Source organism: Hydra vulgaris, chromosome 09, assembly GCF_038396675.1.
Source record: "Hydra vulgaris chromosome 09, alternate assembly HydraT2T_AEP".
Lineage (NCBI taxonomy): Eukaryota > Metazoa > Cnidaria > Hydrozoa > Anthoathecata > Hydridae > Hydra > Hydra vulgaris.
Window position 1 is genome coordinate 53105001 of NC_088928.1, and position 12549 is coordinate 53117549.

Here is a 12549-nt window from a genome sequence, read left to right on the forward strand (position 1 = left end):
ATTACAATTACACAAGTTTTTAATTGTTCTATTAGTTAAATGTCTAGAAGTTTCTCCAATATAACTGTCATTACATTTTATACATTTCAGAAAATTGAAAGTCTAAAAATATCAGTTTTGTTTGATTTGTAGTTCTAAAGATATCAGTAATCAAAGTTACATAACTAAAAAAAAATAATGGTTGTGCCTCATTGAAGGCAAAGTTATACCACTGTTGAAAATTTTAAAGCTCAATCTTTTTTGGAGGATGGTAAAAAATAAATTGCAAGATTTTGTACCAAAATAATGGGCAAGTTCTTACGGCCCTTCCCCGGGTCTTTGCTACTAGAAACAAAAAAAAATTTTCAACATAGAAGCTCACCAGGACTATACAAGCGCTGAAAGTTTCAGAGCTGTTGCTAATCTGAAAGGTAAAATAAAAAATTAAGTGCAAGATTTAGTAAGAACTGACAACAACCAAACAACATGTAAAGTTAAATTAAACTTTAGGAGTATAAATAGTAAATCTCCATTTCTACAAGCCAAAAGCAACAAGCAACCAAAAGTCGGTACAAAAATATATAAATATATATAAACACTAGCATAGCGACAGGGGGCGAAGGGAGGAAAATTTAAATGTATATATATATATATATATATATATGTATGTATTTATGTATGCATGTATGTATGTATGTTTAGATTTGTCAAATCGCGCATTTTATGGGACTGATTTTTGTGCTAAAAATCTGGTCCACGTTTTTTAGAACTTCGCATATAGGCAGTAACATAGGACGGTGTTTTGTAGCATATTTTTAAAGAAATTTATATTAACTTAGAAGTTTTTTTAAAAGTAGAATAGTCAGACTTTTTCAAAGAGTATTTTTTTATTATATTGACAAAAGTTAAAGTGTTATTAATTAATATCAAAAACTGTGTTGTACTTCTTGTGCTTAGTAAATGTTGAAGATAAGATCTTTTTTTTTTTCTATCTTATTCTTTTTTTTAAGTTTATGCGTTTTCTATGCACATGCCAAGTTTCAAGAATTTATTTTAACTAGCAGATACCCCAATTTACACTCACTTTTGGTACCTAAATTTTGTTTTTCCAACTTCTGTTTGAGGGAGAAAGGGGTGGGGGAATACTGAAGGATATTCAGTATTCATTTTTATAAGCCAATAATAAAAACTATCAAAAAATTTATGTGATTTTTCTATACAATGATTTTGTAATATAAGTACTAATATTACATTTATTAAGTATCAATGTAAAAATAACATTTATTATATATAAAATCAATAATACATGCTTTTTGCTCAGTCCAATCATATTACATTTTTAAAAAGCTTTATATCATATAATAATATAATATATTGCTTTTTTATGTATTTAGAATATATCATATATAAGTAATACTTGTCTAAAAAGATATAGATATATAATATATTTATAGTACGTTAACTTTAATATACTATTTATAGTATATTATATTTGTAGTATATTATATATTTAATATATACTATATTATAGAATATATTAGATATATACTATATATAATATATATTTAATGCATACTATATCGATAATAATTATGAACGATATGATTCTGATACAGCAATGACAGTCTTGCATAAAGCAGAGTAGAAAAACTTAAAAAAATACAGAAAGGCTATTACTATCTCTTACTGGACTAGAAAAGAAAATGATTCTAAAGTTGTTGATTATTATATAAAAAAATTCCAGCTAGTTGCTGACATTGTATCCAACGATTTGATGTTTTCCAAATGTGAATATGTTGCCATTAGTTTTTGATAATTGGACATGCATTTTACTATCTTACTACATGATTTTACTAATTTTTGGCTATATATATATATATATATATATATATATATTATATATATATATATATATATATATATATATATATATATATATATATATATATATATATATATATATATATATGATGTGCAGCAAGTAGTGGAACTTTAAAAAAAAATGTACAGCAAGTAGTGGAACTTGCACAAAAAAAATTACAGCGAGTAGTGGAACTTGCAAAAAATATGTACAGCCAGTATTGGAACTTAAAAAAATATATACAGCGAGTAGTGGAACTTGCAAAAAAAATTTACAGTGAGTTGTGGAACTTGCAAAAAATATGCACAGCGAGTAGTGGAACTTACAAAAAAAATTTACAGCGAGTAGTGGAACTTGCAAAAATATGAAGCGAGTAGTTCCACTACTCGCTTTATTTTTTTTTTTTTGATAGACGGGTCTAGCTTACATTCAAGTCGTGTCTATTGTTAACAATGATTAATATAGTTTCATTAATGGAATTTAATATCTTAATCATTAACTAAAAGCCAAGACTTAAACTAATTAAAATGATATTATAAAACATTTTTTGTTTTTAAAGTTTTTTTTCAGGTCAGAGGGGGAACCATCTGCAGCTATCACTAAGCATTGTGTGATGTATTTTGAATTTTGGTAAAAGATGTTTTTATATTTAAGTTTATTATTTTAATTAAATTTAAATATTTTTTCGAATCTCATTAAAAATATAATTTTTTTTAGGTTGTAAAAGGATAGGGGGGGGGGGGGGAAGACATGCCCTCTTCCCTATCTACACCCCTTGAAACAAAGGGTGCGCTGCTAGTGATGTTGTAAAGTAGTAAAATACAATTTTTGATTTGATACTAGATTTCTTTTTAATTAAAAAGATAAATATTTATAAAAAAAAAGGAGCCATTTTTGATAATAGGGTGTTTGAAACCATCACCCTTACATCCACCCAAAGACAATGATGAAACTTCTATATTTGACTGTGGTCTGATAGCTAATTAGAAAACATCTTGTATATAAAAATTTACATTTTCATTAAAAAGAACTCTTTTTTATAAATATAGTTAGTCTTTATTGCTGGTATGGATGGTGGTTTTGTGCTCCCTCTTGCCCCCGGATGCGCTCGTAATCTAGAAACCTTTATAAATTTGTAGATAACTCTTGTATCTATCTTTTGATACCCAGATATAAACTTTTGGATAAGAATTGATTAAGTTATAATAGTTTTAGTTAATAAAAGCTTTATTTCGACCACAGTTTCTTGAACAAATCCTAATATCAAAAATTGGTACTTAAAACGTCATAACTTTTTGTAGGGTGGTTCGATTTTGAAAATTTTTTCTTTTTTGGAATATTGAAATGAAGCTCTTTTTAATGATATATAACAGCCTAGAATTTGATGAATTTAAAAATTTCATGTAACATACCTAGTATGTATGTATGTTTGTTTGTTTGTATACATGTATGTATGTATACATATATGTATGTATACCAGATATATATTTATAAATTATTGAGGAATCGTATATCAACATTATTCTTATTTAAATAGTTTTTTTTTTTAATAACAGTTTAATGAATGCTTGCAAGTCTTTTCTGTAAGCGCACATTCAGAAATGCTCATTCTGTAAGGAACTGTTTCGCAAGTATTCTTTTGAAATGATTTTTTTCGCAAGTTTCTTTTTGTAAAGCGTTATTATAGAATTTTTTTTTTTTTGTAAAATGCATTGTGAAGGTGAATTTGTGCATGTACAACTTTCGTAATTTTGATAAAAGTGCGAAATTTTTGTAAGTTTTGTTTATATGCAAACAACCCTAGTCTATATTACAAAGTTAAATTTCTTGAAACTGCAGGTCAAAATTGCTTAAATTTATGGACATAAATACTTTAATATCTGTATTTTTTTTTTAAAATAATAACAGCCTCATGCAAATATAAAGAAATAATTTTAGTACCAAATCCACCCTTTTGTATGGATTAAAAAATTATATGTTAACTAGTAATTTTTAAAGCAGATTGCACAGTTTGGGCAGTCATTTAGAGCTGCAGATAGTTCAAAAAAATTATCAATACAGAACAAATACCTGCTTAAACAATGGTGTCCCTGCAAGTAGGAATATGTTCTAATGTTCTGGGCTACAGAGTCCATAATAAACATAAGAATCCACCTCAATGAAGCGACAGAAAAAAACAAGTCAGGTGGTAGAAAAACTTCATGTTGTTGAAACTCCATGAGATGACTAAACCTCCAAAATTATGTTTTGGAAATAAAGTCAACCCATGGAGGTCATTGTTCATGACAAAGCCAGTAATCAAACAAGTTGTGTGGACAATAATCATCAGTCATCCCAATTGATTCCCACTGGTTAAACTTCTATAACTTATCTCTAAGCCATCCTGCAATTGTTTGAGCTTCCCTATCTTTATGCTTGAGTACAATTAATTCAACTTTTTTGTTTTATTTTTGAGGACCACTGCTTAATACTTTAAGTTATTAATGTGTACATTGAAAGTGATTATTCCATTTCTCAGGATTGAGCATGCTCACTAGATGTTTCTTTGACTGAGCAGCTGTTTTTAGACTTAATGATAGCCTAATGATATGGGATTGGTATTTCAAGGCCCTCTCCAGAAAGTTAACAGTACAACAGTGCTACTTTTAGAAAACTCATGTGGCACTGAGCTGGCTAGTGTGGGTGGCCTAAAACAGTTGCTTTCACAGCCATCTTTTCACTGATGGACAAATGATTTTTACACTAGCAGGTTTGCCAGTGAAATAATCAACCCTGCCTTGGCTATCAGTTAACAATTTAAATAGATTCTTATCCTCTTTGCACAACCATTAGCCTTTCACCTTAGCCACGTCAAACAGCATCATTCAAAGTACCTTTCACCTACCAACAGAAATAAAAAAGTATATCAGTTACTCATTAAACATGAATATTTAAAGAGTAACTGATATAAGACTTTATTATTATACTTTTATATACTTTATCAGAAGACAATAAATTATAAAATCTCTTTACATTGTAATCTTAAAAATACATATTTATTAAGCAAAACTTAATATTAGGCAATATTATTGTTGATGCTAATTTCAACTAATTCCAACTCACCTAACCGCTTATAACTCCCTGCCAGCATTAAATCTCAAACCAAACTGAAAAACAAACCTTCAGAAACAAACAATAACGTTTAAAATAAATTAATGAGTCATTATTGTTTGAATTTTTAAAATATTGATAACAAAAAGTTATAAACTTTATATTTTTAGATTTAGGTTGGCACTGGCCTTACATATTTTTTACTGTCCTAGTACATTTTCTGTATGACAACATTAAAGATGTCATGTGAGGTTAAGTATGCAGAAAAAACATGTGTTTATTTCTATGTATATGTGTATATATATATATATATATATATATATATATATATATATATATTTATATATATACATATATATATATATATATATATATATATATATATATATATATATATATATATATATATATCTATATATATACTTATATATATATATATATATATATATATATATATATATATATACTATATATATACTATATATATATATATATATATATATATATATATATATATATATATATATATATATATATATATATATATATACATATATATTTAAACTTTTAACATTAAAGTTATAACATTTTTAATAAGACTCTGTTAAGATTAACAAAGTGAGCTTTTGTTTCATTTTTAGCGATTTAGATAACCTAATTTTAGATTGTATGTTCTTTCTTCACTTAAATCTAACCATCTCCTTCTCAGTTCCTCTATCATCACTTTTAATCAAACATAAAACATCTACATAAAGCAATCAAAATCAAGACTTTGTAATAATCACAAAAAAGCATAATAAAAAGTGAGGTAACAATAAAAGTGAGAACTAGAACTAAAAAGCCACATCCTGCATATTAGAAGTGATGCATCCTTGATTGTCATAGTACAACAAAGCAGAATGTCAATCAATAGCACAAATGCACAAAAAGTGACACCCTACATAATAGATATGACACAGTGGGTTTACTTTACTTCCACTTTCTTCTTTTAAAAAGAAACACTCTTTATAGAAAAAAAACTTCAAGTAATACTAAAAAAGTGTTACTTTTTTTGAGCCTTAAAAAAATTCATCAAAAATTTTTAAACTCATTTTCTATTTTACAGTTCAAAGTTTATTTTTATTTACATTTCAAAGTTTTTATTTACAGTTCAAAGTTTATTTTTATAAAGTCTATTTCACAGTTCAAACGAAAGATTTCAAACTTATTTTGATGTAGATTTAAATAGTTAAAAAAAAGTAAAAAAAAATAGTATCGCTAAAAGTTAAAAGGTTAAAACGGTTTGAACAATTAACTTTTATAAATAACTTAATATAACTTGATAAATACATTATAATGTATGAATACACTATACTCACTCCATTATATATTGATCTGAGTCCCAAATGTTTTTTCCAGATTTAATTTTTTTTCTATAGATTGTTATCAGGACAACAGTAACAAATAAGAAACAAATTGAAACTGGAGCTAATATTGCTGCAATGATAATAGATGTTTTGTCTAAACATTTAGAAAATAAGTAAAAATAAACATTTCGAAAAATAAATAAACTTAAATACAAAAAATACCAAAATTTTTTTCATTAAAATTATAATTTAATTCCAAATTTAAATAATATTATTTGACATATTCTTTCCGTTAAAAGTCATCAAATATTTACATTAAAGTGGTTCAAAACTTTTAAGCGCAAAAAAATAATGTAATGGTTTTAACTTTAAGGTAAAACTGTTTTAAATCAAAAAGTTACAAAAATTGTTAATGTGTTTATTTGATGTCAATTGTATGATGTAACTTGCAGTGGTATATTGATTTATGAGCGTTTCAATAAAGTACTTTTTTACAAAAATATAATTTTAATAAAAATTAGTAATAAGCAAAATATAAAAAATCCTGACAAAGAAATAATTTTTGTTAAAAAAAATAAATAATTTTGTTAGAAAAAATTTTGTTTTAATCAAAAACATAATAGTCTCTTCAATTTGAAACTAAAAAGAGATAATCCAGTGTCATCTCCAAGAGATAATCCAGTGTAATCTCCAAGAGATAATCCAGTGTTATCTCCAAGAGATAATCCAGTGTTATCTCCAAGAGATAATCCACTGTTATCTCCAAGAGATAATCCACTGTTATCTTCAAGAGCTCAAAGCATTATTTTTTGTCAAAACAAAGGTTCAACATTTACAATGAATTGTGCAAAAAAGGAAGAGAACTGCAGTATTATGCTGAGCTGAAAGCTATCAGGGAGTTAGGTTGTTACAGAACTACATTGACATAAAATGACCACAACATTAGGACCTTAATAGAATCTAAAATGGTACTATTGTTAGGGTATAAAATAATAAAGATTGATGAAATAACATATAAAAGTAGAACAAATAAAACTAAACATGTAAACATTTTGTTTAGAAAGAAAATCCATTAGGGAAAAAAGAAAACCTTGACTAGATATTTTCTAGTATCGGTTTTAAAAAACAGCTGAAAGATCTGCAAATAGAAAACAAGGGAAAAAAGGGGTTCTAGTAGAAAACACTATGAAAAAAAAATAATTTAGTTGTAATTCATAGCTTATATAAGCCAATTTTGGTTTAATTTGATGGATAATTATTTAACGACTATACATATGTTTACAGTGTATCTGCTTTGATGCAATCATTTTAAACACTAGAAAACACTAAGGAGATATAAAAAAGTGGATTAAAAGATTGTGAGACTGCTACTTCTTGCTTTTAGACATATTAGAAAAACAGGCTACCCACCTTAACAAGATATATTCATGTAGTAAAATGTCTGGTTCAACTAAAGAGGATTTAAAATCCAATAAAAGCTTTGATAAATGATCAAGGACTTGAGGCTGAACAGTTCAACAGAAATATAATAGAAAATGATCAAGGACTTGAGGCTGAACAGTTCAACAGAAATATCATAGAAAATGATCAAGGACTTGAGGCTGAACAGTTCAACAGAAATAGAAATCTACAAAAAGATTAAGTAGTTTTGGTAGGCATTGTTTTTATTTAATCAGTTTTAAAAGAACATAATAAGTAAAACCGAATTTATTTAATTATAGGATGGGAAATCAAGAAAGGATTATCAGCATTTAACTGAACTATTGTTGATGGTAGTTTCTCAAAAGAAGTGGTTTAAATGTTGGCACCATTTAACCTCAGTCGTTACTACACACTACTATATGTGAAACAAGGATTTGCACCTTATGAGTTTCAACTCAAGTCCAAAATATTTTTTGATCAAACTCCAAAACATCCTATCTTAAACTTATAACATTTAATTCATCTAAAGTCTTTAAAAATCATCAAATACTTACGATCTCCAGAAGCTTGCGGAACTGATGCTTGTGTAGTAAACAAAGCTAAAAAAAAACACCTGTTGTTTATTTGTTAAAAAAATAAATCCATGTACTCTTTACTTTAAAACTTCTATATAGATTTAACTTAACTTTAAAACTTCTATATAGATTTAACTAAAAATAAAAACTAATGGTTAATGAAATAATTAATAGTGACACTTAAATGAAACATTTACACAAATATACATATATTTTAGTAAATAGGCTTTTACTGTTATTATATTTTATATATATTCTATTTACTATTTAATCTTTTATTAATTAGTAAACTCCTCAATAATCAAATGTTACAGGTTAGTGCAAAAAATTTGTTGCACCATTAGTAGCATCAAAGTATAAAGCGTCCATAAACTTTATTTTTATTATTCTGTTTTACTTTAACACTTTGTCTTATGCATGCATTTGTCTTATTTATCTTTATCTTTGCTGATGTTGAACACAATTTGACACAAATTTATCAAGGCTATATGCATGCTCGGGATTTCTTGAATACTTTTTTTTTTTTTTTTTCCCCCTAAACATCTTCACTTCTAACAATGCTGCAAGCAACCACTATTAGAGTTGAAAGTTACTGGAAGACGAAGGATGAAGTTTAAAGAAGATAACAATTAACAGACGACTTAAAAGATTGCAAATTATATAAAATCATATGAAAAACAAGATGAAGTGAACGAATTCTAAAGAACTGATGATTGAGGAAAAAAACTAGATTAAAAAGTTTTTTTGAAGCACTTAGGAAAAGTGAGCAGTAAAAGGATGACACTTAATAGAATGAATTGTATAGGAGAATGAATTTTAGTAAATAACACAAGAGACACTAGTTCTTTACAGCAGCACCTATTATAGTATTTATAGGAAAAAGAAAAAGATCCAATATTATGACAATAAGACAATCATTGAAGGTTGGCTGCAAAAGCAAGTTCATCTATGTTTACATTGCTTATTTAAATCAATTTTGATAAGTTTTTTTAATCGCTTCATAAAGAATTTAAAATTAGATAAGGCAATTTTGGATAATGTAAGTGTGGTTACAATCATCATCATTATCATCATCATTATCATCATCATTATCATCATCATTATCATCATCATTATCATCATCATTATCATCATCATGATCATCATCATCATCGTAGTGACAATGTAAGCGTGGTTATCTCACTATTGTGTTAATTAGTTTAATTATTGTTAGTATAGAAATAAATTACAATTATAATAAATAGCTTAAATTTGAAGCAATTAGCTGTATAACTAATAACTGCATATTTTATCTTTTTTATGAATTGCAATTTTGAACAGTATTTGTATTTTTCTGCTAACAAGATTCCTTAACAAGATTAACAAGACATACTTTTGTTAATGATATTTGTGAGTGCCTAATTCCTAGAAAGATTTCAAGTAGGTTTCAACAACTAAAAATTTCCTCTAAATTTGAGCAGAACTATGCGAAGTTAAGTTATTTATAAATAGATGGCTTATCTTGATCATCCATATTTATTTTATTATTTTAACACATTGATCTTTAATACTCAATTCAACCTCCACAACCTCTCAATAACTTAACATAACCACAAAAATAAAAATATTTTATATTAATTATTTTTTCAATTGTTATTATTATCTGCTTTTTTTAATTGTTACCATAGGTTTCTTTTTTTCATTAAGTATTATTTTAATTACCCATTAATTTGATTTTCAATTTTCCATATGTAAGTGTAGAACAAAATACATTTTCTTTCAATTAAAAACAGTTTCTTTAAAAATTAGCAAAATGTTATATATAATTAGTATATAACTCAATACATATATATATATATATCATAATAATCAGAAAAATTATCAAAATTATCTACAACTTCTTAAATCAAAATTTCTCTTTTCTCTAAAAATTAAATTAATTAAAATTCTTAATTATTTCATATGACCTTGATAAAATGTTTGTAAATCTTGTTTGTAATTATTTTAATTTTTAAATTAATAACTTACGTTGTGTTGGAACATAAAGTTCAGGCAAATATATTGTCGAATATTTATCAGAATTTGCTGGCGTAAATGTATTTATTAAAGAAATCGTACCCATACCAATCTAAAAAATATGCATGATATATAAATGTATATATATATATATATATATATATATATATATATATATATATATATATATATATATATATATATATATATATATAATATATATATATATATATATATATATATATATATATATAAAACATACATATATATATATATATATATATGTATCATTTTTTTAAAGGCACTAATAGTAAGATTTCAAAATAGAGCAACTTTGGAGCAGCCCTAGCTAAATAAGGATCCAAAGCTAACACAACCCTTATTAGTGCAATATCTGAAAATGCTAAAACAACTGAAAACAAAGCTAAAAAAATCATATTTATAGGCATGTTTCCTTCAGATACTTCACACCAGGTTGCCAATGAATCCATAACAACTGAAAAAGTGAAAAAATAATATCATGTTTAAAAATTAATGCAAAGATTGTATCAACTCGTAGAGTAAAGCCCAGATTCAGTTCAACCAACAATTTAACAAACAGATTCATTGCCAGAAGAGTAATACAGTATTAGCCGCAGCATTGAATTTTTCCAAAAATAAACACCTCCAGTGTTCAATTAGGTCTGATAAAAACAAATGTTTTAATCAGACCTAATTGAACAATGGCGGAACAAGCTGACTTTAAAAGGCTAAATATTGAAAAGTAAACGGCAAACAGTTGTCTTAAAAAGCATGGCAATCTTGATAACCTATTTTGATTTGTAGTCTGTAGTGACAGGGCCTGCAGCATCTATGTATCTAAGACCCTTGAAATCAATGGCTGTACACTTCACCAAGCCAGCAGTTACTTTTATATGCCAAATAATCAATTCAAATCATTTATACTGTTACTACACAAATGCTAGTTCACTGAAAAACAAACTATTTCTGCTTGAAGCCCTAACAGACACTTTTTATAACTGAAACTTGGGCTAATATTACCAGTTCGATGCACTTGCCTGTCTAAAAAACTATACTGCAGTGACAAAGAAGGTATTGCAATCTATGTAAATGACAAAATAAAATTGTTTGAAGTTAATATCCATCAGTTAAACTGTAAAGCTGTTAAGCAAATATGGTGTACTGTAAAATTAGACAAAGAGATTATTTTCTTAGGTTTATTTAAAGACCTCTTCCTAAGCAAAGTGATGATTCTATTACACCCTTAAACCTTGAACAAGCATTGTTAGTATCATTATTTTTGGCGCCAGATGCAGTCCAGAACAAAATGTTTAATGGTATGTGCTTAATCAGAGATTTCAATTTTAACAAGTTAACATGGAATAAAGGTGTAGCATACTCACCTTTTTCTTGATTAGTAGAAATGGAGCAACAGCATAGCTTATTTGTAATAATGAATAGTGCCGAAAAGTGTTAATAAAAAAAATAACAACAGCATTACAATCAAAATCTTTCAACCTATCAATTATATATATTCATGGTCTTTTAAGTAAATTTTCATTCACTACCTTAAGGCTGACTGGAATTCTTTTTGTGATTTTCATTGTGATGGTTTTTAACTTAATTTTTTTTTCCTTTCTGCAAAAAATTATCTCCTAAAATGTCCTGGATTTAGGCAAACATTGAAGCTGTTATTCATACTTCTAAATTTCAAGTTGAGACTTACTCTGGTTGTATTTTGTGTGCAACTGATGATTCTAATAGCAATCATTTCTCTTCATAGCAATCATCTCTCTTCAAAGCAACCATTTTTCTTTATAGCAATCATTTCTCTTCATAGCAATCATTTCTCTTCATAAGAAAAACTCACTGAAGCATCTTTTTATCATTAGCAAAAAATTTATGCAAAAATTGTCAAAAGTTATCTGAGATTATCAGTTATCCCATTACTCTCATACTCTCATTACTGTCATATTACTTGTATTTTATATCATATATCATATATCTTGTATTTTATATCATATATCATATATCTTGTATTTTATCTCAGAAGCTACTTTTTAGAGACTTTGAAACTCTCATCAACAAAGACAAGTCTAACATTCTATCTTGGATAGCTCTAGTCTTGTTACCTACCCAAATATAAGATGGAGCTAATTGCAAAGAACTTTTTCTCTAATTGATTTATTATGACCATACTATAATGAATACTATTATATTCACATAATCTAAAGACTGTTCTATTTCCGTCATTTCAAAAAAAAAAGTTATCCACCGTTCG

At 26.6% G+C, this 12549-nt stretch overlaps 1 protein-coding gene across 3 annotated transcripts in view; it reads right to left on the reverse strand.

The window, feature by feature from the left end:
- Positions 1-12549, reverse strand: part of LOC105846762 (ephrin type-A receptor 3) — a 137028-nt gene that overhangs the window by 31036 nt on the left and 93443 nt on the right. For all 3 annotated transcript variants that reach the window (XM_065806043.1, XM_065806045.1, XM_065806044.1), the window contains exons 14-16: positions 10281-10380; positions 8253-8297; positions 6289-6430 (exon numbers count right to left, since the gene is read on the reverse strand). In XM_065806043.1, coding sequence (XP_065662115.1) covers positions 6289-6430; positions 8253-8297; positions 10281-10380 — 287 coding nt within the window. The remainder of the gene's footprint in view (positions 1-6288; positions 6431-8252; positions 8298-10280; positions 10381-12549) is intronic.